Here is a 27,982-nt window from a genome sequence, read left to right as displayed (position 1 = left end):
GGCATCGGGAAGGGGCCAGTTAAAGGGCCGGGGGCACTGGGGAGAGGCGGGGCGGGGTGGGGGGAGGGGAGCTGGGACTCGGACCCCCGGACTGAGTGGGGCCCGGGCAGAAGCTGTGCACCCTGCGCCCGAGGAGCCCCCGTTGGCCTGGGGGGACTGAGGGACTGAGCCCCCCAGAGCAGGACCTCCCCCTGGAAGGGCCGCGCCGCAGCCCGTGGGAGGGCCTCGCCCCCGGCGCCCCCCATCTCCATTCGCCGCCGTCCCGGCCTCCGCCGGAGGGAGGGGCCGAGCGCCCTCGGGGGGCCGTGGACCCCGGCGTTCTGAGCGTTCCGCGCCCCGCGCCGCCCGGCCCCCCCGCCGCCGATGGCCGCCGACCCGCCGGGAGCTGCCGAGAAGGGAGAGATGGCTCCCGGGACACGTGTGAGGTGGGTTCACGCGGCTCCTCCTCACCCCCAGACCTGGGCAGCTCCCAGTCCCATTCATCCTCAGCCCGGCCTCTTTCTACCTTGCCCGCCCCCAACCTTACCCTCTCTTAGCTCCAAACTCCTCATCTCCAGCCCTCTTTCCTGTTACCTCTCAACCCTGGGGAACTAGTCTTCCTTCCTAGACCTTGCTTCCCCTTGCAGACCCCCATCCCCGCCTGCAGTTGCAGCCCTCCAAGGCCCTTCCCCTGGAGCGCTGGAGGGCTCCTTTTCCCCCATGGATGGGTCTGGAAAGGGGGAAGCTGGGGTAAGACTCTGGATATGTAGCGAGCCTCCAGGCCTGCTGAATCTGTGCGGGATCTTGGAGGATCTGGTTTGCCTGGGAAGAGGAGCCCAAGGGATTCCAGACAATTAGGGATGGAAAGCAGCTTGGGAAGCTGGGAGGCAGGGGGCGGTGCACACGAGCCCATCTTGAGTTCTATGGAGATGTCAGGCTGGATTCTAGATTCCCAGGGAATCTGGGAGATTGCCCTGGTTGACCTGAGAGACCCATAAGGAGGCTGTGTTGGAGCAGAGGGAGCTCTGTGGGGAACAGAGTTGAAATTTGGGGCCATGGAGGGCTTCTGAAGCAGCATCTGAAAGAAGGTCTGTGAGTGCTGGGAAGTTGGGCAGCCCGGTGGATCTTTAGGGGTTAGATTGGGTGAGCAGGTTCCCATGAAGATGAGGAGGAAATCTAGGCTTTAGAGGAGAGGAATTGGGTGTTAGTAGCTTTTGAGAGAAAAGAGAGAGGTCTGGAGTTGGCAATCAGGAATCTGTGGGGATCTGGGAGGTGAATTTGGGGTGTTTCAGCTTGGGGAGAGCCGGGGATGGAGCACATTTGGAGAACAGGGGAAGAGTTGGGACCTGTCTCATGTGACTCCACAGACAAGGAGCCCCTGGTTTTCCAGGAAGCTTCGCTGTGGGGATGTTGGTGGAAAGGTCCTTGTCCCTCTCGGTGTGCCTTCATCCTCCCTGGGTCAGGCGCGGGAGTCTGGAAGAAGTGTTAGAGTAGGAGTGAGGTCAGGAAGCTAGTTCTCAGGGCTCCCGGAGGAGCCAGGTGAGCTGCTTCAGGAAGAGGGTGGCCTTGCCTAGAGGGATGGGGGTTCCCCTGACCCCCCGCAGGAGGGGCACCTCCTTGTTCCTTGTCTCCCTGGGTAGGAGGGCAAGCTCTGGCTGCCTAGAAGTAGGGGGAAAGCTGCCAGGAGTCTCGCCGGCCAGGGTCCCCGTGGACCCCCCTGACCTTTCCACCCTCCACTCATAGCCCTCGGCGTTGCTGACGCCCCCAATGTCGTCGAGCAGCCGGGGGCCGGGGGCCGGAGCGCGCCGACGCCGAACCCGCTGCCGCCGCTGCCGGGCCTGTGTGCGAACTGAGTGCGGGGACTGCCACTTCTGCCGAGACATGAAGAAATTCGGGGGGCCCGGGCGCATGAAGCAGTCGTGCCTGCTGCGGCAGTGCACTGCCGTGAGTTCTGCCCCCACTGCAGGGGGGCACCCTTCCCCAGCTGACCTCAGCACCTGTCTGGGGGGCTGGGGGTGACTCCAACGAGAGTCATGTAAAGTTGCCATAGATTCGCTCATGCGCTCACTGGCTGGTTCACATATCCGCCAGGCCCATTTCTGTCCTCAGCTTCAAGCTGGGGCCAATGATAGGGTCCACAGAGGAATCCCTCTCACACCCTACCATCAGGCCTTTCCCAACTTTCAGAGGCAGAGACCCGCAGAAAGCTTGGTCCCCCTTGGACTCCCTCCCCAGAGCCAGGAATGGGTCTTTGCCTTCTTTGGCCTCCTTTTCACCTGTGAGAGTGGTCTCGGATTTGAAGATAGTCTTACCCACTGTGTGACCTTGAACAAATCACTGTGACCCTCAAGGTACCTTCTCCGTGAAATGTTTCCTTTGTTGAGTTGTAAAGGTCAAACAGCATGGATAAGAAGGTACCTGCTGCCAGGCGCAGCACGTAGTAGGTATCCAGGAACCATGGGGTTGTGCCGGCCTTCCTCATCCTTAGTGCTCCCCGGTGCTCCTGAAGTGGACCTTTCCCAGTAGCTTTGGGACCAGCTGCATCCTGTGCTCCCCTTCTGCCACCACCTCCCTTTTTCCCTGCAGTCACCCTTTCCTGGATGGTCTCTTTGCCTCACAGCCCCTCCCTGTTTTTCCTTTGTCCCCTGACCCTTGCCTCACTTTTCTTCTTCCCCACCTGCTTCTTCCCTGAGCCTGCCTCACAACCTTCTTGATATGACTCAGTATTACCCCTGATTTTTTTCCTAAAGTCATATTGTCTGATAGCTGCTCTCCCTTCCCTAGGATCAGTCAACTGCCCTAAGTGTTCCCAGGGTTCATTGTGGGGTCCAGGGCAACTCCCATACAGCTAATTGAGGAAACTCAGACTCACTCCAATCTGTCGCCATGTTCCCTTCAGCTCTCTCTGAGTATTACTGTCACCTTGGCCTATAGTCTTCCCTTCTTTCCCAAAGCCAGCTACGTCAGGTCACCCAGGCCCTGGATTCAGATGCAGCTTTCAACAGTGACAACTGTGTATCAACTACCTTTTCTGCATTATCTCATTTTTATGACAGTTCTGCGAGGAAAAACTTCCTAGCCCCATTTGACAGATGGAGAAACTGAGACATAAGGGGGTTAAATCAGTTCAAGGTCATACTGCCGAAAAGGAACAAATTCAGGATTTGACCCAGCTTGCCCCCATGGGTTTTAAACGTTATCTCGCAGCTTGCCGGGGTCCCCAGAAAGAACAGTCTTTCCCCTGTGGCTTGCTTTTGGGGTCCCTGACACCCCCTTTCCCCAACAGCCTGTGCTCCCACACACAGCTGTATGCCTCTTGTGTGGGGAGGCTGGGAAGGAGGACACAGTGGAAGGAGAGGAAGAGAAATTTGGTTTGAGCCTCATGGAGTGTACAATCTGCAACGAGATCGTCCACCCTGGCTGCCTGAAGGTGATGGTCCTGGCGACCCTGGAGGCCGGGGTGGGGCTCAGACTGTTGGGGAGTAAGGAGCTGGGGTAGGATGCCTCTTGAATTTTTTGACACCTGACATCCACTCCCTGCCTCTGTCTACAGATGGGGAAGGCTGAGGGTGTCATCAATGCAGAGATCCCCAACTGCTGGGAGTGCCCTCGCTGCACCCAGGAAGGCCGGACCAGCAAGGTAGAGGCTTGGGTGGGTGCCAGGCTCTGGGTAGGCGGGAGATCGGGGGTTGGTGCAGAACCTCACCCCCAGCTTCCATCTCCCCAGGATTCAGGTGAGGGACCAGGCCGCCGCAGGGCTGACAACGGCGAGGAGGGCGCCAGCCTGGGGAGTGGATGGAAGCTGACGGAAGAGCCGCCACTTCCACCACCTCCACCCAGGCGCAAAGGTCCCTTACCTGCTGGGCCCCCCTCAGAGGACGTGCCTGGGCCCCCCAAAAGAAAGGAGAGGGAGGCAGGGAATGAGCCCCCTACCCCAAGGAAAAAGGTGAGCCAGGGAGCATGCTCATTCGATCCAGCCTAAGGGATTTGGGGAGCTGTAGTCCTGTTGCATTTGGGGAGAACCTGGGACATTCAGCTTCATGGGTTCCCCCCAGGGATTGTTGGGAGATGTAGTTCGGAATTTCAGGTGGGAGGATGGCGCATGTTCAGTGTGGAGGAGAGGTACAGGTGAGAAGCTACTGGCGCTGGGCTGGACAGGGAAGCTTTGGGTGTTTTAGGGAAGAGGGAGAGAGCATGCTCAAATTAGCTGCTGCAGAGGAGGAAGGAGGGGCTGGAAAAGGCCTGAGGGGGAAGAAAGAGGAGATGAGAGCATGCTCAGTGAGCCAAGACACTGGTTACCCGATGAGCATGCTCAGAGTTCTCCCTGAGGTGGGGGCTTCTGGGATTTGTAGTCCTAAGAGGTGAGCATAGATCTTAGTTTTGTGGACAACCAGGGGTTAATGGCGTTTCTCCCTTGCCCCCTGTCTCCTTCTTGCTCTGGTAGGTGAAAGGAGGCCGAGAGAGGCACCTGAAGAAGGTGGGTGGAGACGCCTGCCTCCTCCGAGGATCGGACCCAGGCGGCCCCGGCCTTCTGCCCCCCAGGGTTCTGAATCCGAGCCAGGCTTTCTCGTCCTGCCACCCTGGGCTCCCTCCCGAGAACTGGGAGGTGTGCCGGGGACCTCCCTCCCCTTCCCACTTTCCTTTGCCCCACCCTCTATCCTGGAGACAGAAATCTGTCCTTTCCTGCCTACCTTGTCCTACCCCAGCCCCGCTTGGCCACGATGGGCAGGCAATTGGGCCCCTGGGACGAGTAGAGGGGAAGAGTGGGTTGGGGCCAGGCCACAAGAGCCCTGGACTTGCCAAGAACCCTTGGGGTATCATTTGACCCATTTGCCTCATCTTTCCAAACCTTTAAGGGGAAAGAACGGAGTTCAAATCCCTGTTCAACCATTGCCTTGCTGATTGGTCTTGGCAACTTATCAGCTGCTCCGGGCTTCAGTTTCCTCGTCAGTGAAATAGAAATGATACCACTTCCCTTGCCCGGTCTATGCCACAAAGCTGTTTAATGACATTAAATGAGCTTTGTAAACTGCAAAGGGACTAGATTTGAGGGAAGTAAGGCCCAGAGAGGTTTGAAGACTTGTCCAAGGTCACATAGCAAAGCTGGCATTCAGCTGTCACTTTGCACTGACACATCAGATGCCAGGGTCTGCTTGACTGCACTCAGATTCTTCCTCTGCCATTTGTCAGATTGTCACCTTGGGCAAGTTCCATAATCTCTTGGAGCCTACATTTCCTTATATCTGGAAAGAGTGGCCCAAGTTGCCACTGCATCCCAGCACTGTGAGGATGTCATGAGTCATCGAGGGTGGGAGGCTCCGCCCAGGTCCGGATGATCACTGTTACTCTTGTCTCATTGCAGAGACGCTCGAAGTTGTTTGGTCCAGCTTTCTGTGTTGTAGATGATGAGAAAGGGGCTTCCCAAGGTCACAGAGAGAATTGATAGCCAGGTCAATATGCAAAACTAGATCTGTAACTGTTCTCCACACCTCACTGCTTTTGGAAACTCATAAGCTATCGAGACACATAAGTCTTTGAATTCTTTGCATCAGCACCTTCCTGTGACAGATAAGGAAAGTGAGAAGTCCAGAGAGGAGTATGACTTGACTGAGGCGCCACAGGGCAGGAACTCAGGACTGTCCCTCTGGCTATTCATCCCCCCCGGTGACTCCTCGGGGGTCGGGGGTGGGAAGGCAGGTGCCAGGCCCTAGAACAGCCTCCATCTCTTCCTGCAGAAACCAAAGCCGCCTTTGGCCTCTGCTGAGGGCCCGGCGGTGCCTTCCCCGTCACCCCAGCGGGAGAAGCTCGAGCGCTTCAAGCGAATGTGCCAGCTGCTGGAGCGGGTGCCCGACACGTCCTCGTCCTCCTCGGACTCCGACTCGGACTCCGACTCATCAGGCACATCGCTGAGTGAGGATGAGGCTCCTGGCGAGGCCCGGAATGGGCGACGGCCAGCCCGGGGCAGCTCGGGCGAGAAGGAGAACCGCGGGGGGCGGCGGGCTGTGCGCCCTGGCAGTGGGGGACCCCTCCTCAGCTGGCCCCTGGGCCCCGCGCCCCCACCCCGGCCCCCGCAGCTGGAGCGGCACGTGGTGCGGCCCCCGCCTCGAAGCCCCGAGCCCGACACGCTGCCTTTGGCTGCTGGATCCGACCACCCCCTGCCCCGCGCCGCCTGGCTTCGTGTCTTCCAGCACCTCGGGCCCCGAGAGCTATGCATTTGCATGCGAGTGTGCCGGACTTGGAGCCGCTGGTGAGTGGCCTGGACAGGCCTGGGTTCCATTGCCCCACATGCTCCTCACTCGCTGGGTGACCTGCAGCAGGTCCCTGAGCCTCTCTGGGCCGGGTGCTTGTACTGATGATGCTTCTGTAGGATGGACGTGCTGTAGTTGGTACTTCTGTATTGACTGTGCACAGGCTGCTTTTGATTTAGTTGCTCACTGAACCCTCACAACAACTCTGTGAGGTGGGTACTATTATCCTCATTTTCAGGGGAAGCTGAGGTCAAGGTCACGTGGAGAGGAAACAGTAAAACCAGGAATTTGAACCTAGTCCTTCTGGCTCTAGAACCTTTCTCCTTAAAATTGTTACTTATGAGTGTTTAATATGTGCCAAGTATAGTGCTGACTGCTATGTCTGCATCCTCTCACTTGCTTTTCACCTCTCTGCTGCTGCTGCTGCTGCTAAGTCGCTTCAGTCGTGTCCGACTCTGTGTGACCCCATAGACGGCAGCCCACCAGGCTCCCCTGTCCCTGGGATTCTCCAGGCAAGAACACTGAGGACAGTCTTATTATTGATCTCACTAACACATAAGAAGGGGCCTCCCAGGTGGCTCAGCAGTAAAGAATCTGCCTGCCAGTGCAGGAGCCTCAGGAGACTCAAGTTCGATCCCTGGATGGGGAAGATCCCCTGGAAGAGGGCACGGCAACCCAATCCAGTATTCTTGCCTGGAGAATCCCATGGACGGAGGAGCCTGGTGGGCTACAGTCCGTATGGTCGCAGAGAGTGGGACACGACTGAAGCGACTTAGCACACATGCATGCACACCTAAGGAAGCCCGTTATGGGGCTTCCTCACTTCTCACTGCAGAGGGCATGGGTTCAATCCCTGGTGAGGGAACTAAGATTCTGCAAGCCGTGTTACAACCAAAAAAGCAGAAAGCCCTTTGCTGAGCGGTCCCTGCTCCCCAAGTGGCAGCCATATTTGGGCCTCCTGATTATGCTTGGAACTTCTTTGTGGCCTGGAGCTACCACCAGCACCCTCCACTTACCCTCCTCTCATCTCCCCACTGCTTCCTGAGTCTTGTTTCTATAGGAATGTGGGTCAGCCTCTCCAACCCCTGGTCTTACTCTTGGATCCTGTCCCTGACAACCCCCATCCCCACCTCTCCACCAAACTCCTCCAACACTCCCCCCACACCCCTAAAGAGCACATAGAGGCTTTCTGCATGTTGACAAGCCTTCATTCGTTTTCACGTTCCCATGTAAGTATTTGGGGGAAATACCTATCTGTTTTATCTTCATGTTCTCGGCACAGGACAAAAGATAATAATGTGTGTTAGTCGCTCAGTCGTGTCTGACTCTTTGCCAACCCCATGAACTATAGCCCACCAGGCTCCTGTCCATAGAATTCGCCAGGCAAGAAAATTGGAGTGGGTTGCCATTTCCTTCGGAGAAGGCAATGGCTCCCCACTCCAGTACTCTTGCCTGGAAAAATGGACTGGCTGACCTTAAACCCCAGTCCTTTTCCTTAGGATTCTGGTGTACTTGTTCACACTTGCTGGTCTGTGGAGGCTACAGAGCTACGAGGAGGGGAAGGCAGGCTCTGGAGATAAATTACCCATAGTTGAATCTTTTTTTTTTTTTTTAATGCTTTTTTTTGTTTGTTTGTTTGGCTTCGCCAGATTTTAGTTGTGAGCTCTTAGTTGGGGCATGTGGGATCTAGTTCTCTGACCAGGGTTTGAACCTGGACCCCCAGGAAAAGTCCTCCGTAGTTGAATCTTTCTCTGCTGAGCTGTACACAGTCAGGCTAGTTCCTTCTCTGTACATCAGTTTGTGCATCAGTGTCTTCATCTGTTAAAACGGGAACCAAGGCATTTACTTCATGAGTGTTTTTGTGAGCTGATACAACCAAGAATCGAGGACTGTACCTAGGAAATAGAAACTTCTTAGTGCCTTAACAGCAATCCTTATCACTGGTTCAGCTACAAATATTTACTGAAAGCACAGACTTTTAACATTCTGGGAACTCAGATCTGTGCCCTTGAAGAGTTTTCAGTCAACCTGCCACATAATAGAAACAAGTAGTTACAGCAGTTGCTGGGATCACCTCCTCCGCCTCTAGTAGTCATTGGGGAAACGTTTGCCAAGGCCTCTTGGTCAGGGCCAGCCCTGTGCTTGATACCTGGGACCCAGAACTGATGAAGACCCAATTTCTGTCTCAAGGGGAGACTCGTGACTGCAGGTGGACAAAGCAGAGAAGCTGGACTGGATGGTGGTTTTCTGCTTGGGCCTAGGAGTCTAGTCCCCATGGGTTTCTCACCTGTGACTCCTGTACTTCTTGGATGAGTGGCCATGGGTGGATTGCTGTACCTATCAGGGCCTCAGTTTTCTTATCTGTAGTCTGCGTTCATATCAGTACCTAGTAGGGATGAAATGAGGTGATTTTAGCACCATCGCTAAAGAGTGCTAAATGCTCAACAAAATGGTGGTTTTGGATGAGTAGAATGAGGGTAGGGCTGAACAAGGGCCTGAGAGGGCACAGTGGGACTAGTCCAGAGGCTCTGTCAACCTGGGCACAGAGGCAGGGCCTGTGGGGATGAAGAGGAGGGACAGGAGTTGAGACTTCTTAGGAAGCAGGATGACTTGGATTTGGTGACTAAATGGACGTGGAGGCAGTAGGGTGACATGCAGCTGTGTTTCTGGTCCATGAGCCTGGATGGGCAGCAAGATCATGGCACAAGCTTGGGAATAGTTAGTGGGAGCAGGTTCCAGGGTCAAGCCAAGTGCTCGCATTTGCTAGGTTTGGTCTGAAAGGCCTTTGGGCCCATCAGGCACTAACAGGAGAGCACCTGGAGGTACAGGTCTGTTGCTAAAAAGAAAGATCCAAGTTGGGGAGTTTTTAACCTATAGATAGCAGCTTCAAGGAAGAAGCCAGAAATCAGTGTCAGCACTTGTGAGTTAGAACAGCCAGAGACTTGGGAGGGGATTGGGAGCAGAATGTGTCCCGAAGGAGAGATTGAGGAGGGAACAGGGGTGGGTGTTGGCGAGAGGTCACGGGAGATCAAGGACCAGAAGTGTCCATTGGATTTGGCTCCAAAGAGGCCTGGCTGTCTTCTGCTGTGCTGTGGGGGGGAGGGCACTGGAGCCAGGTTGCCTGGAATTGAGGGTGGACTTGATCTGTTTGTTCTCTGCTGTGTCCCTAGTTTCTAGGATACCCGGCATACAGGAGGTACTGAAAAAACACTTGTCTAGTGAATGAAAGTGAGGAAATCGGGTTGGAGTGTGAAAAAGGGGCAGCGAAGGTGGAGCTGGATAGAAATTTGTAGGTGGGAGAGCAGGAAGTTGCAGGCTTTCCCGTCGGATGGCTTCCATCTTCTCTTGGAAATGGCAGGCACAGTGATCTGCCTAGGTCGGGAGGGAGGTGGGGTTGTAGGGGGAGGTGAGGCCTGGGGGAGTTGCGGAGTCCCAGGGAAGAGGGGGGAGACTTCACTGGAAATGAGCAAGGAAGGCACTACACTGCCTGGTCAAGGCAGCTGGACTTGGGACTAAACACTGATGGACGCATGGAAGGACCTCAGTGCCAGCAAGGAGCCCAGAGAGCTGATACGGAAGAAGTGGCTTGGGTTGGAGCCTGGGAAGCTGTGAAGTCCTTACGGGTAGCAGTTTTGGCTGGTCTAGCTCTGTGGCCCCAGAGGGCCTCTGCAAGAGGGAGGTTTTGGACTCAACTTTGGAGGTGGGCTGAGTTGGTCAGGGGTGTCTGGAGTCAAGGGGAAAGTGAGTGGGGTAGGGCATTTGGTCATCAGGCTCGGCGTCCCGTGGGTGATGGATGCCTTGGCCTTGGACTTCTTCCAACCTCTTACCTAAGTGTCATTTTCTAGTCTAGGAAGAGGGCTTCCCAGGTGACTCAGTGGTAAAGATTGTGCCTACTAGTGCAGGAGATGTGGGTTCGATTCCCTAGATCAGGAAGATCCCCAGGAGAAGGAAATGGCAGCCTGCTCTAGTATTCTTCCCTGGAAAATTCCATGGACAGAAGAACCTGGTTCATAGGGTTGCAAAGAATCAGACACGACTTAGTGACTGAACATGCATACACTAGTCTAGAAAGAACCTGTCTACGGCCCCCTGTTACCCTCACAACAAACTTCCATGGTCCTGTTGGACATTTGGACAAGAATGGTGACTGCGCTAAACACTTCCTCTGCATCGTCTCTCCCCCCGCCTTTTTTTAAACATCTTTCGTTTAATTATTTTAAATCACTATTTTTAAAAAATGAAATGAGTTAATGTACTCTCCCTTCATTTTTGCAGCAAACCTGTGAAATCAGTGCTGCTTTTACACCATTTTATGGTTTGGAAAATGAGGCCCAGAGAGAGCAAGTGACTTGCCTAAGGTCACTCAAAGCACAGAGGCGGCAGAGCTGGGGCTTCGATCCCCACTGCTCACACTCCGCGCTTTGGAGCTCTGTGCCCATGTTCATCCAGCCTGGCATTCCAGCCTTCCTGGCCAAGACACCCCTACCCTGGGCTGGCCCTCCTCCGTAGCCTCACCCCTGCCTCTTCTGCATGTCAGAGCTCTTGATCCAGACCAGCTTGGTCTACCACCTGGGTCTGCTACCATGTAATCGAAGTTGTACCTTGAAATCAGTCTTCTAACCTCCCTGGACCTCATTTTCCTGACCTCTAAAAAGGAGATGGTGATTATAGTATTCACCTCCTAGGGCAGTTGTGAAGTTAAATGTGTAATGCGTAGAACGTAGTAAACCCTTGGTGAACATGGGTTTTCATGGGTGAACATGAGGTGTTCAGGTATTCGTGTTTCGTCATCCTCATTGTTAAGGTGAGATGATGAATTGCCTTTTGTTCCTACTGCCCAAGATTCTCAGAGCTCTCCCTTTTTTTTTTTTTTCTGTGTACTTGGCCAGGACACTGGTTCTTCCTTATCTAAACTCAAATCTTCTTCCTCCTCCCCTCGATAGAATTAACTCGTGCTGTGCAGCGTGCAGGATCTTAGTTCCCTGAGCAGGTTTCAAACCTGTGCCCCCTGCAGTGGAAGCGCAGAGTCCTAACCACTGGACCGCTAGCTAGGGAAGCCCCAACTGTTGCCTTCCTTCAAGTCTCAGATCTGGCATTGTCTCCCCAGGAACCTCCCCGACCTAGTTTCTCACCGGCTCTTATCATGTCCCTTGTTGTCCCAGTTACTGTAAGACTCGGCTGCCTCCCCCGTTTCCTCACTGTTCAGCGTCTCGACACTTAGTATCTGTAGGGGGCCCTCGGTGACTGTTGGTTGCCACTCTGAGATTTAAACCCAGTGTTCTGGTCATCCAAGGGCAAAGGGACAAATTAGCTGCAGCCAAGAAAAATCAGGAGAGACTTCCTGGAAGAGGAAGCACTGGAGCTGAGCCCTGAGGGATCTGGGTTGGTTGGCAGTTCCATCAAAGACAAACATGTGCCAAAATGGGTTGGCACCAGATAGCAGGTGTCTGTTGGTAAGCAGGTGGTTTGGCTTGGCTCTTGCGGAGTGCAGTGTACAGATAGCTGGTGGCCTGTGTGTGCCCTTGGAGGGAAGGGTTCCCAACTAGCCACATAAGATCCAGGAGGGCTTCAGGTTGGTGGTGACAGTTGAGCTGGAACTCATGACTGGGTCAGAGTGAGCAGAGAGAAATTTTGGATGGAATGTGATTTCACTGAGTGGAAGGAGACAAGGGCCAGAACCTAGGGGCAGAAGCTGGATTGAAGGTGGGTAGTTTTTTTTTTTTTTCTTTTCCTGTTTAGAATGGGAGAGATTTGCAAGTGTTTATTGTTTGAGTGGGTGGAACCAGGAGAGGGAGAGGCTAGAATGCCAGAAGAGGAAGGGAAATGGTAGGAGGTGGCAGGTGGGACAGAGGGTGGAGTTTTTTGGATCAGAGCCTTGGTGTATGTGTTTCCAGCTTTCCCTAAAATGTCACCCAAGGGTTCCGGAGTTTGCCTGAGAGTTGGCAAGTGGCACAAAAACTTGGCTTGATCGTTCTATTATTAATAGTTTTGAAAAGAAATTTCCTCCATTGGGTGCTATTATATCTTTCGGATGCGTGCACGCTCAGTTGTGTCCACTCTTTGGAACCCTATGGGCTGTAGTCCACCAGACTCCTCTGTCCATGAAATTTTCCGGGCAAGAATCTTAGAGTGGGTTGCCATTTCCTCCTCCAGGGCATCTTCCTGACCCAGGGATCGAACCTGCGTCTCATACATTTCCTGCATTGGCCAGCGGATTCTTTAACACTTGACAACCTTTCTAATTCTTATCTCCCTGTTTAACAAAAATAGTCTTTATATGGCAGCCAAAAGCCATAGCAACACCTAGCTAGAATTTAATAATCCTGGTCTGTTTTCATGGTGTTTATGTCTAAGTATAACATATGTATGTGAAACAATACTGGTTTTCAGTGCAAATGCTGGTTTTAAGAATTGATTTAAAGATAAATTTACATTCTGCAGATAAGTTGATACTGAATGACTGGAGTTTGGGCATCTCTGCCCCAGCCCACGGCTTCCTGAAGGGAAAGCCTCCCAGAAGCAGGGCTGGGAGAGAGATAAGAGACAGCTTCCTGGTTCCCCTCCCCACCCCTGCTGCTTTGATACAGTTCATCTCGCCCAGTGGGAACTTTCTGACATGGCTTTGGACTACTGTACTAAAGAAACTTTTCAGACCACATCTCGAGGAACTTTAGTGTATGGGGTTGGCCAAAAAAAATTTGTTTGATTTTCCATAACAGCTTACGTGGGGGGCAACCTGAATGAACTTTTTGGCCCACCCTATACTACAGTATATTAGTAGATGACTTTGGCAGAGATGGGGAAGGTTCCCTGGTAACATCAGTTTGGGAAGCCCTTCTCCACTTTCCTGCATGTTGGTCTCATCAAGGCTGTCAGAGTTGCTGGAGACCAACCCATTTCACTTTATGCAGGCCTCATTCATCTTTGTAGTTTCAACGACTGGGACCTGCTAGGCCTTCCATAAACACTGACTGAGTGAATCACTGGGAAGCCATAAATGAAGTGTGTGGTAGGGGTGCTCCGTGGGAGCTTTGGGTGGTTCACATTTGGCTTGGGAGCATCCGTTCATGCAACAGATGTACAGCAGGTAAACTACGCACCTGGCCCGGTACTGAGCACTGGGGGTGCTGAGGGGAAGAAGCCAGGGCTGCCCTTGTGAAGTCTCCATTCTGGCTGGAGGCTCACAGGAATCACAGACTAGTAAGTCAAGCCCTGGGCAGCTGGTCCTCAGGATGAGCAAACGTGGATCACGGGCGGAAATTAGTAGAGGTTGAGAAGTACCCACAGCCACCATAACTGGTGAGAAGCCCAAGGCAGGGGATGGGGGCTGCTGCTGGATCTCTCTGGGTCTCCATCAAATACAGTGTGTAGCGTGTGTGTGTCCTTGGCACAATGCTTTGGAAGCTTTAGGCCCACTCACTATGGATTTTTTTCTGTTTTTGGTTGGGCTGGGTCTTCACTGCAGGTGAGGCCTTCTTTAGTTGTGATGCTCAGGCTCTAGAGCACACAGCCTCAGTAGTTGTGGCACGCAGCTTATCCAGGTGCTCCGTGCCGGCTCTCTAGTGCAGTACATGGGCTTAGTTGCCCCACGGCATGTGGGATCTTAGTGCCCCGACCAAGGATTGGACCCATGTCTCCTGCATTGGAAGGCAGATTCTTAACCACTGGACCACCAGGAAAGTCCCTGTAAGGTCCACTAACTGTAATGACCCCATTTGATCTTATAACCACCTCGTGGGCAAGGCCCACCTGTTGACTATCACTTTTTGTGTTATAAACAAGGCCTGAGGCCCAGGGAGAGGGATGGGCTTGCCAAAGATCTCACATCCAATTAGTGATGGAGTTGAACCCCAAACCCAGTGTTCTTGGCCTGGGTCCTGGGGCTTCCTGCCCACCCCTGCTGTTTGGTATGGCCCAGGAGAGAACTGGGGTGAACCAGGGTGGGGATTGTGGGTTCCCTGAGACTGTGAGCTGAGGATTGAGGTCTCTGTCTCCCCCCTGTGGCCAACAGGTGCTACGACAAGCGTCTGTGGCCTCGAATGGACCTGAGCCGGAGGAAGTCACTGACCCCGCCCATGCTTAGTGGTGTGGTTCGCCGCCAGCCTAGAGCCCTGGACCTCAGCTGGACAGGTGTCTCCAAGAAGCAGCTCATGTGGCTTCTGAACCGACTGCAAGGTAGTGCTGGGTGGTGAGGTGGGGCGGGGTGAGGGAAGGGAACAGACCAGGGACAGAGCCCTCCTAGCACCTGTTTCCGGGGACCTCCCCCCTCCCCCAGGCCTGCAGGAGCTGGTGCTCTCTGGCTGCTCCTGGCTCTCTGTCTCTGCCCTGGGCTCAGCCCCACTGCCGGCCCTGCGGCTCCTGGACCTCCGCTGGATCGAGGATGTTAAAGACTCCCAGCTCCGCGAGCTGCTGCTGCCTCCGCCAGACACCAAACCAGGTGTGGCCTCTTTTGGCTCCTTTGTAGGAGGGGTTGGACAGGCTGGGGGATGAGGCCTCCACGGTCTCTTTTGACTCCTGCTGGGTGTTGAAAGGATTTGAAGAACGGATAGAGCTTGAGATTGAGGAGACAGGTCCTGCTTGGCCCATGTTCATTCATTCACTTTCCTGCGTGTGCTGGGCCCTGTGATCAGAGCTGAGGGGATGGGATAAGGAAGATGTAGCCCCTGACTCCCAGAGGGGAAGATAATTAGGAGATGAAATGCAGTGTGGGACAGGAGGATGACACAGAATTCTAGGAGAAGCCAGGGGATTGTGAGCGAAATCTCGGTGTGGTGGGCACTACTGGGGAGACTTCTCCCAGGGGAGCAGTGGGACTGCTGTGGAAGAACACAGGCCTGGGGTGGCTGGTCAGTTCCATTTGCCAAGAGGAGCCAAAGGATCTTCTGTGAAATATCCTGGTTTTTAAATGATGGCACGTAATTCAGATTCTTTTTAAAATTCATGTGTGGGCCCAGCAAAGATATGATTGAGCAGTAGAATTGGCCCCTAGATCCTCTTGCCCTGAAGTGAAACGATGAGGACATTTCTGAGGGAGCAGAGCAGAAACGAGGGAGCCAGCTGACTTGCAGGGTTGTGTGGAGGTGGTGGTTACATTTCCTGAGTCAGACCCCAGCCACCTCTTCACCCTGCTCAGGCCCTGGTCCCCGCCACCAGATAAAGTCAGCTTCATGGCACATAGCCTCTGGGCCTGGCCCTGGGTAGGGCCTGGAGACCTCAAACTGAGTAAGCCCCATTCCCCACCCTGGTGGAACCCCAGTCATGCAGAAATAGAAGGGCATGACATGGTAATGGCTGTGGTTGGTGCAGGGGTGGGGAGGTGGGGAAGGAGGGCGATGAGAAAAGCCATTCTTAAGGAGGTGCTATTTGAATTGAGTCCTGAAAGAGACAGGGTTTTCCCAGGGAGTGTGAAGGAATAAGCAGTTTTGTGAGGCCTGGGAACCATGCTGGCAAAGAGGGGATGCTGGGAACTGGGGCTGGTCTGGTAAGCACCAACCTGGTCACTTTGGGGGTCCTATTGAGGTGTGAGGTAGGAGTGCTGACGCCTGGAGCTCTTCATCTAGTTGTAGCCAGGAGCTGGGATACTCAGCATTTTCTTTGGTCCCCACCAGTCTGTTCTCCATAATGAAGCCAGGGGAACCACCCAGAAGATCAGGCCTGTCCACGTCACCCCATGTTCTCCACTCGTTCTTGTTGTTCCCTGGTGCTCTTTGGATGCAGATCAGTATTTTACCATGGTCGATAAGGCCACTGGTCTGGCTCCCACTAAGCTATGCTATCCTTACATTTCAGCCATCTCAGCCTCCTTGCCAAGTTTCCTCCAGCCCCAGGGCCTTTGCTCACTCCTCTTTGCCTAGAATGCTCTATCCTCCTCGCCTGATACCCAATCGCTTTTTAGGCCTCAGCATCAATGTCATTTCCTCCTAGAAGCCCTCCAAGATCTCTTCCTGCATTGAGATGAGAGTCCCTCTTCCAGAGAGCAGTCCCCTCCTAGCATATCACTGTACAGTGGTGAAATTATTTGGTTAAAATCTGTCTCCTACAAGGTTCTTAAGCTCCATGAGGTCACGGACTGTCAACTCAGCCCAGCACCTTGCTTTGGCAATTCTCTTTCATGGCTCCTTTCTTGCCACCCCATTCCCCTCACAGCAGTTTTGGAAGGGGAAGGAACTAGGATAGAGAAGGAACTAGGATTTCTGGGTGAGGCCCCAGAGGTCTTGAGTGACAGCTGCAGGTCACATAGGCCAGGCCAAATCTGAGCACCCACCCGTGGCCCTCTCTTCCTGGAGCTGGACTGAGCGTTGAGAACAGTGCATTCTGTGAGGTGAGAATGTGCTGGTTGCCTGGCAGGCCAACTCCATCTTCTGCTTGAATTGACTTCAGTCTAAGCTCCTTTATCACGAGCTCGCAAAGGTGAGCCATCCAGGCCCCCCCAAGCCTAACATGCTCCTTGAGACTCTACCCACTTTTTCTTTCCCCCTTGGCCACACTAGGTCTTTGTTGGCTTCACTCGGGCTTTCTCTAGTTGCAGCAAGCGGGAGCTACTCTTTGTTGCAATGCACAGGCTTCTCATTGCGGTGGCTTCTCTTGTTGCAGAGCAGGGGCTCTAGGGCACATGGGCTTCAGTAGTTTTGGTGCTTGGGCTCAGTAGTGGCTCACGGGCTCAGTTGCTCCTTGGCATGTGGGATCTTTCTGCACCAGGGATCGAATCCATGTCCCCGGTATGGGCAGGCGGATTCTTAACCGCTGGAGCACCATGGAAATCCTGTACGCCCACCTCTATCCCCTTGGCTTCCTGTCCTCATGTGGCGTCCCTGGATCAACACTGCAAGTTTTCCTTCTTCCTTGCTTTTGCCCCTGCTGTTCTCTGCCTGGCTACCCTTCCCTTCGCCATTCCTTCTCATTCAAATAAATCCCTAAAGGCCCACCTCAGTGAAATCCTCCTTGAGCCCACTTGCCTTGCCCTAGCCACACGAGACCTCTCTTTCCTCCGCTTCCCTCTGTTGGCCTTTAGCTGTGGCCTGAGGTTGAGGGCATCAGCAGGTATATCCCCTCTCCAGGCTCCCAGCTCCTCAAGGAGAAAAGGAGAGAATTCAGAGCTTGCCAAGTAGGTGCCCAGAGGTGGCCTGGCAGGTTACAGAAGTGGTGAGCTTGGTGCAGGATGTTAGGGAGTACACCTTACCACCTAGCTTCAGCATCATCGTGGGGTGAATGGGGTAGCCCAGTGATGCTAGATCTTAAAATTTTTCAGGGAAAAGCTCCACATCAAAATTTCTTTATAAAAATGCCCTTTTATGTAGCATCCCTGGTGGCTCAGATGGTAAAGAATCTGCCCGCAATGTGGGAGACCTGAGTTTGATCCCTGAGTCAGGAGGATCCCCTGGAGAAGGGAATGGCTACCCACTCCAGTATTCTTGCCTGGAGAATTCTATGGACAGAGCAGCCTGGTAGGTTACAACCCATGGGGTCGGACAGGAGTGAGCGACTAAGACACACCTCTTACATAGCATCAGTCATTAAGAAAAATGTGAGCACTTTGCAGATCCATAAAACACTCGTGCAGGCTAGTTCCCTGACTTGGGGTCGTATGATCTAGTTTATTTATTTCAGGGTGAGGCTGGGGCCTGGAAAGCTGATAGCATTGTGGTTAAGAGTTAGGACTTGTGAGTCACAAGGCCTGGTGTCTTGGCTCTGTTCATCCATAGTCATGTGATCTTGAGTAGCTGGCTTGGGGATGTAAGCCTGAGTGTTCTCATCTGTAAACAGGAATGATAATCAGAAAACTTACCTCCCGAGGCTGTGGTTCCTAAAGCGTGGTCTCGGGACCGGCAGCTCAGCGTTGCTGGAGAACTTGGTTTTTCCTTTGTCTGGATTTTTTTTGACCATGCTGTGTGGCATGCAGGATCTTAGTTTCCCAACCAAAGATTGAACCTATGCCCCACGCAGGAGAAGCACAGAGTCTTAACCTGGACCTCCAGGGAAGTCCCAGGAAAACTTGTTAGACTCCCTGGGGGCGGGACCAGCGATTGGTTTCACCCAGCAGCCCAGGGAGATACAGAAGTCAGTCTCTGTCTCTCTCTCTCTCTCTCGTTTTTTCTTTCTCTCTCTCCTGTAATTGGAGAGCCACTGGGCTAGGGGCAGACTGCCACTTAGCCGCTGCCTGGCCTATAGTGCGTGCTCAAGCATAGTTACAAAAGTGGAAATGCAGGATCATGGTAGATACAATATAAAGGAAAGCTTTAGGGGCAGAGATGAAGAGTGGGAGCTCTTCTACCCCAGAGACAGAGAAAGGGGAGGTCTCTGAGCTCAGATGGGAAAGCCAGGGACCCTGGCCAGGCAAGGGACTGAACACAGGTGGCCTTGGGCAGGGTCCCCTGTGGAGTTTGGCTCAAGTATTTCTGAAGGAGGGAGAGGAATTTGGAGCTGAGACAGGGGTGAGACCTTGTAGGAACTTGAATGTTCTCCCACGTAGATTAGACTTCCTGAGGTGCCCTTGGAGAGTTTTCAGCAGAAGAGGGATGTGGTCTCATATATTTGAGAACTGCTCTTTTTTTAAATTAATTTTTATCGGAGTATAGTTACTTTACAGTGTTCTGTTAGTTTCTGCTGTACAGCAAAGTAAATCAGCTATATGTATACAAATATACATCCCCGCTTTGGGGGATTTCCTTCCCATTTAGGCCGCAAGAGAGCACTGAGTAGGGAAGGTTCCATGAGCTGTACAGAAGGTTCCCATTGCTTACATATTTGATACATAGTATCAGCAGTGTATCTGTGTCAAGCCCCAGCTCCCGGTTGTCACCCCGCCACCCTTTCTCCCTTGTGAGAATCGCTGTCTTTTGATAAGTGAGGAGGTGGGACAGGAGGCCGTCCTGGTGGGGATGTCATTTGTTGGATGAGTGACTGTATATTGACAGGCGTTTATGTCCCAGGTCCTGTGCATAGATCAAGAACAAGACAGACAAAAATTCCTGCCTTGCTGGAAGTGGCATTCTGGTGCAAGGGTCCCCAACCCCCAGTATCACTCCCCATGGCTCCCCGTCGCTCCCATTACAACCTGAAGCGTCCCCCCTTCCCTCAGCCCTGTCCATGGAAAAATTGTCTTCCATGAAACCAGTTCCTGGTGCGAAAAAAGGTTGAGGACTGCTGTTCTAGTGGGAGAGAGAAAAACACGTCAGTGAGAAAAAGAGGAGAAAGTGCAGGGAAGGAGTTGGAGTACGTGGAAGGTTATAGTTCCGAATGGCATAATCGTGGAAGGCCTCACCCAGGAGTCAGTGTGAGCAGTGGACAGATGAAATGATGGCGGCTTATATGGGTTTGGGGGAGAAGAGCAAGCCACGAGCTACGCAGAAAACGCAAGTCGAGGTTCCCTTAGAGTGGGAGCAGGTCGGGGGTGGTGAGGGAGGAGGGTGCAGACATAGCCGGTGCGGGGACGCGAGCGGCCCACAGTGGTGACCTCTTCTCTGCCCACCGCAGGGCAAACGGAGAGCCGAGGGCGGCTACAGGGGGTAGCAGAGCTGCGCCTGGCCGGCCTGGAGCTGACGGACGCCTCCTTGCGGCTCCTGCTGCGCCACGCGCCCCAGCTGAGCGCCCTGGACCTGAGCCACTGCGCCCACGTTGGGGATCCCAGTGTCCACCTTCTCACTGCCCCCACCTCCCCGCTCCGAGAGACCCTGGTACACCTCAATCTCGCCGGTAAGCGCCGTCCCTTATCTCTCCATCCTTCCAGCCTCCTGGGCCCTGTGGTCCGTGTGGACCCCCTGCTCACCTTCTGGTCTCAGCTGCCGTTGCCCCACCCTCAGGTTGTCACCGCCTCACGGACCACTGCCTCCCGCTGTTCCGCCGCTGCCCGCGCCTCCGCCGCCTCGACCTGCGCTCCTGCCGCCAGCTCTCCCCGGAAGCTTGTGCCCGGCTGGCAGCCGCCGGGCCCCCTGGCCCCTTCCGCTGCCCAGAAGAGAAGCTGCTTCTCAAGGACAGCTAGTTGGGTGCCCCCCACCCTCCCCCAGGACTCATCAGGAGCCTGGACCTCAGGCCTTCATTTCACCCCTACCAGGAGGCCAGGTCACCCACCTCATGACTTGGGATTCCTGAGTTTTACGACTTGGGGTTCCTGCCCAGGGACTCGAGCCAGCCTCCCCCACTCTCTACCCCCTGCACTGATATCTCTGGGGGTCTCTTCTTCCCATCCCCTCCCCCTTCCACCTGCTTCATTGTCCATCCCCTGGGGGAAGCGGGTCAGAGGTACTGGGGGGCGCTGAGCCAAAGGGCTGGTGGGAGGGGGGTTGAGGTGCAGTTTGACGGGGGGCGAATGGGGAGAGTATCTGCACACAGGATGCTGGGAGCAGGGGGCTGGGGGATGTGGAGGATGGGCTGGGGGTGGGGGGCGGGCAGAGAGCAGACCATCAGGGGTTCAGGGAACAAAGACCAGATACTTGGAATTGGGGGGGGGGTAGGGTGGGGGGGCCAAAAAGGGAAACCAGAGGAGCAACTGGGGATCCAGGTGTCAGAGATGAGGGGACTCGGGGAACCAGGGGAGAGCAACAGGGCTGAGTGAGGGGCGGGGGGCAAGAGCAGGTGCAAGGGGGGCGGTAGTAGCCCCTCGGGGTCACCCCTCTCCTTCCTCCCTCCCTGGATTTCAGTTCCTTCTCCCCAGCCCTGACTCCTTGAACGTCACTGACAATGGCAGCTATCTTGAGGAGTGGGGCCCGCGGGCCTGCCCGCTGTTCAGCGCGCCCTGGGGAGTGGTGAGGGGTACCCCCGCCCCCTACCTGCCTCCCCGCACTATACTTGAACATTCATCTGTACTGAAGTGTTACTTGAACCGGGGGAACCTCGGGCCTGGGGGAGCCAGAGCTTAAGGGGACGGGACCAGCTTGGACTGAGACTGGACTGGTGGACCGCCCAGTTCGGACTGGACCACCCCAGGCTCTCTCGCTTTACTGTATTGAGCAGCTCCACCCCTCCTGACCCTGAGGTGGGGGTGGGGGGTGGTGGGCCAGCCCAGTGATGGGGAAGATGGGACTCCTCCAGCTTGGCTCTTCCCACTCTTTCATCGTCATGGAACCTTGTATCCCATTTGCCCAGGGAACTGCCACTCCTGGTTGCCATGGAATTAGCAGCCAATGGACACCTCCCAAAGCCAGCGCTAAGGCTGGAAATGGCCCCTCTTAGTTGCCATGGGAACTTAGTAACGACTCTTGGCCCTCCCCTGCCCCTTCCTCTGCGGGGGCGGGGCTTTGGGAGCCAGGGGTAGGGGCAGGGGCCAGGTCCCGCCCCTCAGCCCGGGTCTCCCTGGGGAGCCAGACTGGACCATGTTGGGGAGGGGGGAATAGCCACATACCTCAGGTAACAGGGAGGTGCGAGGGTGGGGGGGAGGGACTGGGTGGACCAAAGGCCGGAGGGGAGGGGGTCCTGGGGATTCGCAGAAGGCTTGAGGATGGGGCCGCTTGGGGGAGGGGGAGGAGGCAGCCCAGCAAGGGATAAGTGGGGGACCCAGCCGGGCTGGGCCCCTGGGCCCCGGGTCTGTACAATACGGTTTGCTATAAAACTCAAAATCTTCCAGCCGGGGCCGCCGAGTTTGCGTGTGGTTGTCTGTGGCGTTGGGGATGCCGAGGGTGGGAGTTAGGGGGGATGACCGGAGTATTCTTTGAGGGTCTGGGAGGACGGGGCTCTTTGGATGGGTCTGGGGGACCTAAGGTCTAAGTGGGCCTCCAGAAATTGAGGCTGCAGGGCCTCCTGCAGTCTTTAGGGTGAGATGGGGTCACTTCTCCTGAGTTTACTGTTCAGGTGAGGGTTAGGAGTCTGGACATTCGAGGTGTGCAGGTGTACCTGGAGTGGTCCAGGATCCGGAACTCCCAGTCACTGGGGCTCGGCGTTCATCACAGTGGGGTTGAGGCACCCAGAGTACATCCTAGGTGGACTGGGGTCTCGGGGTCCCTTGGGATCTCTGTCCACGGTCCCCCGGCTCCACCCCATCATGTGGCCGCCTCAGCTCCGCCTCCGCCCCAGTTCCTGTTTCGGCCTCGGCTTCAGCCCCTAGGGCTCCCCGCAGTCGCCTGCTCTTCCTGCTCCGCCCGGGCCACGTCTTCCTGGGAGCTCGCCGCCCGCATCCCCGCTCGTCCCGCCAGGGCATGGGGCCTTCCCCAGACCTGGGCCCGCCCTGCTGGGGCCCCAGAGGCGACTCGGCTCCGCCTTGACGGACCAGCCCGCTTGGTGCCGCGGCCCCAGGATGAAGGGCGGCGAGGGGGACCCGGGCGAACAGGCCCCGCTGAACCCAGAGGCCGAGAGCCCCGCGGGCTCGGCCACGTACCGGGAGTTCGTGCATCGCGGCTACCTGGACCTCATGGGGGCCAGTCAGCATTCGCTGCGGGCGCTCAGCTGGCGCCGCCTCTACCTCAGCCGGGCCAAGCTCAAAGCCTCCAGCCGCACGTCTGCCCTGCTCTCGGGCTTCGCCATGGTGAGGGGAGGGAAGGGGCGCACAGGGTGGGGGTGAAGCCCCTGGTGGGGAACGGATCGGAGGCAAGATGAACAGGTACCTAAGGGAGACAGGGTGGAGGAGTGGGAAAGACCGGTCTTTCAAAGGAAAAGTAGGGGGGAGGAAACAAGGTCCCAAGGGACTATGCAAGTCTCTCTTAATGGGTGTGGGGGTGGCTCCTAGCATAAACTGGGCCCGAGGAGGATAAGCAAATCCTAAACGCGTCACTGGGGACACACATCACAGGGAAACATACGCAAGGACAGAGCGCAGAGCTCCAGAAGGGACAGGATACGCAGAAGTGGTTTCTGGGTCCCCACCACAGGCTCAACAGCAAATCCGAGCTGGTTGGGGCTGAAGGATGACTTCAAGCATCCAGGGGGTGAGAATAAACTGGATGGAGCAGTCACCCAACAGGAGGAGGGCGGCCAGGCCCTAGGGGACATGAAGAGTGCTTAGTGGTGGCCTGGGAAAGCTCTCAGAAGATACCTGTGAGGGAGTCTCGGGAGAAAGCTGTCTAGGAAGCACGATTCTGGAGATGATAAACTCCAAGTGTGGGCAGATGCTAATCAGCTAAACTCCAAGTGTGGGCAGATGCTAATCAGCTAACGGTCCAGCAGAGGCCTCACAGGAAGCAGGCTGAGGGAGGTCCTAGGGTGAGGAGACATCAGCAGACACAGGTCCTGGCTCCTTCCTGCCTGTGGCCAGCTGTGTGACCCGGGACAGGCCTCCGCCCCCCATTGCTGGCCAGTGGGAAATTGTGAGATCGTGGAAGGGCGCGCCCTCTGTAGCTGGCCAGGGAGCCACCCCAAGCAAGATGAGCTGATATTTGTCATCAGATCCTGGATCCAGGCACGTCAGAGCAAGACCCGCATCAGAATGGCTGAGACTCCCTGTTGATGGAAACCAAGGCCCAAAGTGCGTGGTGGCTCTGCCAGAGCACTCAGCAGCTGAAGGATACAGGAGGAACTGAGACCCAGGGTCGCTGGACTGTTCTTCCAGGATATCATGACAGGAAAAAGGAGAAAATGGGCTGGAGAGGGGTCCTCATGGAAATGGGGGTATCAAGATGGGGATAAAAAGGGGCCATAGCCCTGGGTGGTTTGAGTTGGTCCCTGCCCCTCTCTTTGTCACAGCCTCTGTATTCGCATGACTGGCAGGAACATTTCTATCCCTAAGGGTCATCCTTAGGTCTATGGTTTTCTATGTGAGGGTCCTGGATCCACAGGCCAGCTCACCCTGCCAGATGTGGGGTCATCTCAGGACAGGGAATGCTCCCCTTCACCTGTACAGACTGCAGAGAAAGGAGAGCAGCCCTGGGGACCCAGCTGAGGGAGTTGCCCCACCCCCAACCCCCCATGGTCCAGTGTGTTCCCAAGGAGACAATCCCGCCTGCTCTGAACTTGCAGGTTGCTGAGGTGACAGCTTAAGGGCCAGGACCTTCTCTGCAGGATCAAGAGGCCAGATGAGTAGGTTCTGGGGGTCACACTGGCCCCAGTCCTGTCAGGGATGAGCAAGGCTGAATCAGGCTCCGGAGAAACCAAGACCAGGCCTGGCCCAGATTACTGTCTGTAGAAAACTGCTAACATCCGCTGCGGCCCAATTTCCCAAAATACTCAGCCTTGCCTTCCTACTACTACCCTCTCGGCTCTGCACTTTCCTCCTTGCCCCAGCCCAGAGCAATCTAATGGATCCTGAAAGAACCAGGCATGGGGAAAGAACCTGATCCTGGAATTCAGGTGACCTGGGTTAGAATAACATTATATAAATTGTATTGAACCGTCACTAAGTACCAGGCACTATGCTTAAGGGTTTAATGTGTATCATCTTCCTATCATCCTCCAAAGTAGGTACTACTACTAAGACTATTTTATAAATGAGAAAACTGAGGATCAGAAATATTAAGACACCTGCCTATGGTTCCACAGCAAGTACGTGGCAGGATTTGAATTTAGTCAGTTTAGCTCAGAATCCAAATTTATACAACCCTAGAACAAGATTATCAACTCTAATATGTGCAAAGACCACACAGGTGGTATGGATGTCAAGTTGGCTGGGTGGGGACTGTGGCTTTCAAGAGACCCTCATCACCTGTGCAAAGGGAGCAGCCATGACTCAACTCTGACTGATAGTTGCCATGCAGGAATGTGGGCCTGGTGTAATCTGATCTTCCAAATTTCCAGGAGGATCTGGAAATAGGGATATTTACATGAAATCTCTTGAGTTTTAGAAGTTGGCAACAATTCTTAAAAAAAATAAAATAAAATGCACTGTCTGAGCCAAGCAGAACATGTTTGCAAGCTGGCTTGGGTTGTGGTGTGCCAGTTTGCAAACTCCGGCCTTGGACTTCAGTGTTAACTCTAATAATAACAGCAAACATTTACTTGAGCATACTATGTACCTCACACTATTCTTATCACTTGATGTATCTCTAAACGTATCATTAAATTTTCACAACAACCCTATAAGGCAGGTAGGTGCTGTTATCCATCCCTATTTTCCAGATGAGGAAAGGGAGGCACAGAGAGAACTAAACCACTTGCTCAAGACTACAGTTTGTACAACTGAAAATGAACCCAGGCAGCCCCGCTCCAGAATCTGTGCTTTTTTTAACCCCTATTTTTTTAAGTGAAAATCATGTGCATCTTTTTCAAAATTATCTTAAACTTACTTATTTGGCTGCATTGGGTGTTAGTTACAGCACATTGGACATATTGCGGCCCACAGACTCTCCATTTGCAGCTCGTGGGCTTAGTTGCTCCAAGGCATGTAGGATCTTAGTTCTCCCTCCAGGGATTGAACCCGTGTCCCCTGCATTGCAAGGCAGATTCTTAACCACTGGACCATCAGGGAAGCCCCGGGCCCCTGTATTATAAAAGATAAGATGGTCAGAAACATGCCATCCAACCCTCTAGTTTCCCCCCAGGAGGGGAAACCAAAGCCTGGAAGAGGACAGAGCCTTGCCAAGGTTGTCCATTTATTCACTTAAAGCATGGGGGCCTTCTTTCTACTAAGCACTGTTCTAGGTCTTAGGGATACATCAGTGATGTACAGGCAAAAAAGCCCTCTACTGTTGAGGTTATGGACACTCAACCCATCCCCTCTTGTCCCCACAGGTGGCCATGGTTGAGGTGCAGCTGGAGAGCAAACATGAATACCCGCCGGGCCTGCTGGTGGCCTTCAGCGCCTGCACCACCGTGCTGGTGGCTGTGCACCTCTTTGCACTCATGGTTTCCACCTGTCTGCTGCCTCACATTGAAGCCGTTAGCAACATCCACAACCTCAACTCTGTCCACCAGTCTCCACACCAGAGACTCCACCGCTACGTGGAACTGGCCTGGGGCTTCTCCACTGCCTTGGGCACCTTCCTTTTTCTGGCTGAAGTTGTCCTGGTTGGCTGGGTCAAGTTTGTGCCCATCGGGGCCCCCTTAGGCACATCAGGCTCAGTGGGACCTGCCTCCCAGCTGCCGACAGTGGCCACCTCCCTTAGTCCAGCTTCCAAGCCGTCCTCTGTTTCTGTAGCCCCATCACAGGCTGAGCCCCCTGAGCCCTGCCCCCCACGGCAAGCATGTGGCAGTGGTGCGGCCCATGGACCAGGCTGGCAAGCCGCCATGGCCTCCACGGCAATCATGGTACCTGTAGGGCTAGTGTTTGTGGCCTTTGCCCTGCATTTCTACCGCTCCTTGGTGGCTCACAAGACCGACCGCCACAAGCAAGAGCTAGAGGAGTTGAGTCGCCTGCAGGGGGAGCTTCAGGCTGTGTGAGGCTGGTGTTAGCCCAAGGCTGAGAGCGCTGCCTGCCCCAGGGGTCAGTCAGAGGCCCCGGATCTACCAACCCCATTCTGAGGCCGTGCGTGGAGCCACTTCCTGTGGCCACTCTCAGGTGGAGAACAGATTCCTGCCCTCAGGGTCCTTCGGGCTAGATCTTGGGGCAGCTCCCACATTCCCAGGGATTCTCCCTGTCTAGTCTGCCTCATGGGTTTTGGAAGCTCTACTCTACACCCAGGGGGCTGGGAAGAGAATGAGAGTTAAGTGGAAGGTCCTTGGTCCAAGCTCCTGTGGCAGGTAGAGGGGAGGCAGGGAGACCCTGGTCAGACCTTCGGTGCTCTTAGCCACTTGCCCCCATACAGAATGAGAACGTCAGAAGGATACTCGCCCATCCAGCTGGCCCAGAAGGCAGGCAATCCTTATTTTACTTTTGTAGACTGTTTTATGGTTGGCTTTTTTTTTTTTTTAAGCTTTCCCCCATCCTCAGATTTTGATTTCCACGCTCTCGCTTTGGCATTTGGGTAGAGAGGGATTTAGGTGTTTCTCCCCCAGGCACAGGTCCAGCCTTTCCAAGGGAGAGCTTCCCTATTTGGAGGAGGTTCAAATGCCTGCCCCACTGCCCTAGACACACACTCATGCTTCTATAATTGATTCCTACTCTCCTGGTCCAGGGCCGGGGGGCCACGCACCCAGCCTGACTCCCTAGCAAGGATTGGGGTGATAAGGGTGAAGGTCCATTCCATAGCCCTTAGACTACAGAACTCTTCTGACACTGAATTTTTGATGCACCTAGTTTTGTATAATAAATTGTGTTTTACACATGTCGCTGTGGCTGTGAATGGAGTGAAGAGGAGGCCTCCTCGGGAACAGGGACTTGTTCTTAAGAGCCAAGTAGAGGCAAGTATCCCTGGGGGCAGGGTAGAGGTGGAGGAGGGAAGGTTCCAGGCTTGACTCCCTTCTAGTGCTGACAGGGCCCAGTAGCTTCTGAATGTGGAGACTGAGTTAGGCTAAAGGGTTTTGCAATCTTGTTACAGAATCCAGGGTCTCTATCTCTTCCATTGAGCATGGGAGTAAAAACCCTGTTTTAAAACTCAACATTCAAAAAACTAAGAGCATGGCATCCAGCCCCATTACTTCATGGCAAACAGAAGGAGGAAAAGTGGAAACAGTGATAGATTTTTCTTTCTTTGGGCTCCAGAATCACTGCAGACAGTGACTGCAGCCACGAAATTAAAAGAAACTTGCTCTTTAGAAGGAAAGCTATGACAAACCTAGACAGCATATTAAAAAGTAGAGTCATCATTTTTTCAGCAGAGGTCCGTATAGTCAAAGCTATGGTTTTTCCAGTTGCCATGTATGGATGCAAGAGTTGAAGGCTAAGTGCTGAAGAACTGATGCCTTCGAATTGTGGTGCTGAAGATTCCTGAGAATCCCTTGGACTGCAAGTAGATCAAATCAATCAATCCTAAGGAAATCAACCCTGAATATTTATTTATTGGGAGGACTGATGATGAAGC

General features: G+C 54.3%; 2 protein-coding genes and 1 long non-coding RNA gene across 5 annotated transcripts; 2 read left to right on the top strand and 1 right to left on the bottom strand.

Annotated features, from left to right (window-relative positions):
• Positions 1-48: 48 nt before the first annotated feature.
• FBXL19 (F-box and leucine rich repeat protein 19) lies at positions 49-21,028 on the top strand. Of its 3 annotated transcripts, none has more exons than XM_027526569.1 (11): positions 49-425; positions 1,723-1,923; positions 3,266-3,409; positions 3,533-3,619; positions 3,707-3,925; positions 4,424-4,456; positions 5,715-6,226; positions 14,239-14,402; positions 14,503-14,664; positions 19,701-19,919; positions 20,027-21,028. In XM_027526569.1, exons 2-11 carry the CDS (start codon positions 1,747-1,749, stop codon positions 20,203-20,205), a joined length of 1,896 nt encoding a protein of 631 aa, XP_027382370.1. In that variant the 5' UTR covers positions 49-425; positions 1,723-1,746; the 3' UTR covers positions 20,206-21,028. The 3 variants fall into 3 exon arrangements, with proteins under 3 accessions (XP_027382370.1, XP_027382369.1, XP_027382371.1); XM_027526568.1 differs by having other exon boundaries at positions 4,424-4,585; XM_027526570.1 differs by lacking the exons at positions 49-425; positions 1,723-1,923; positions 3,266-3,409; ... (1 more) ...; positions 3,707-3,925; positions 4,424-4,456 and adding an exon at positions 4,808-5,429.
• On the bottom strand, positions 7,681-18,798 carry LOC113883168. The gene is made up of 3 exons (XR_003508584.1): positions 18,013-18,798; positions 8,515-8,613; positions 7,681-8,122 (listed from the first exon to the last, which is right to left on the bottom strand). It is a non-coding gene; the product is annotated as an uncharacterized LOC113883168 (long non-coding RNA).
• A 1,188-nt stretch (positions 21,029-22,216) lies between the features above and the next one.
• Positions 22,217-27,290, top strand: ORAI3 (ORAI calcium release-activated calcium modulator 3). The gene is made up of 2 exons (XM_027526571.1): positions 22,217-22,680; positions 25,815-27,290. Exons 1-2 carry the CDS (start codon positions 22,453-22,455, stop codon positions 26,460-26,462), a joined length of 876 nt encoding a protein of 291 aa, XP_027382372.1. The 5' UTR covers positions 22,217-22,452; the 3' UTR covers positions 26,463-27,290.
• Positions 27,291-27,982: the final 692 nt, after the last annotated feature.

Source organism: Bos indicus x Bos taurus, chromosome 25 (genome assembly GCF_003369695.1).
Source record: "Bos indicus x Bos taurus breed Angus x Brahman F1 hybrid chromosome 25, Bos_hybrid_MaternalHap_v2.0, whole genome shotgun sequence".
In the NCBI taxonomy this organism is placed as follows: domain Eukaryota; kingdom Metazoa; phylum Chordata; class Mammalia; order Artiodactyla; family Bovidae; genus Bos; species Bos indicus x Bos taurus.
This window is presented reverse-complemented; position numbering and strand designations above follow the sequence as displayed.

Coding starts and splice junctions, on each gene's coding strand:
- FBXL19 (XM_027526568.1), top strand. CDS start 1,747: ATGTCGTCGAGCAGCCGGGGGCCGGGGGCCGGAGCGCGCCGACGCCGA. Junction 3,620..3,706: donor AGGAAGGCCGGACCAGCAAG/GTAGAGGCTTGG, acceptor CCATCTCCCCAG/GATTCAGGTGAGGGACCAGG. Junction 14,665..19,700: donor TCCGCCAGACACCAAACCAG/GTGTGGCCTCTT, acceptor TGCCCACCGCAG/GGCAAACGGAGAGCCGAGGG.
- ORAI3 (XM_027526571.1), top strand. CDS start 22,453: ATGAAGGGCGGCGAGGGGGACCCGGGCGAACAGGCCCCGCTGAACCCA. Junction 22,681..25,814: donor TGCTCTCGGGCTTCGCCATG/GTGAGGGGAGGG, acceptor TTGTCCCCACAG/GTGGCCATGGTTGAGGTGCA.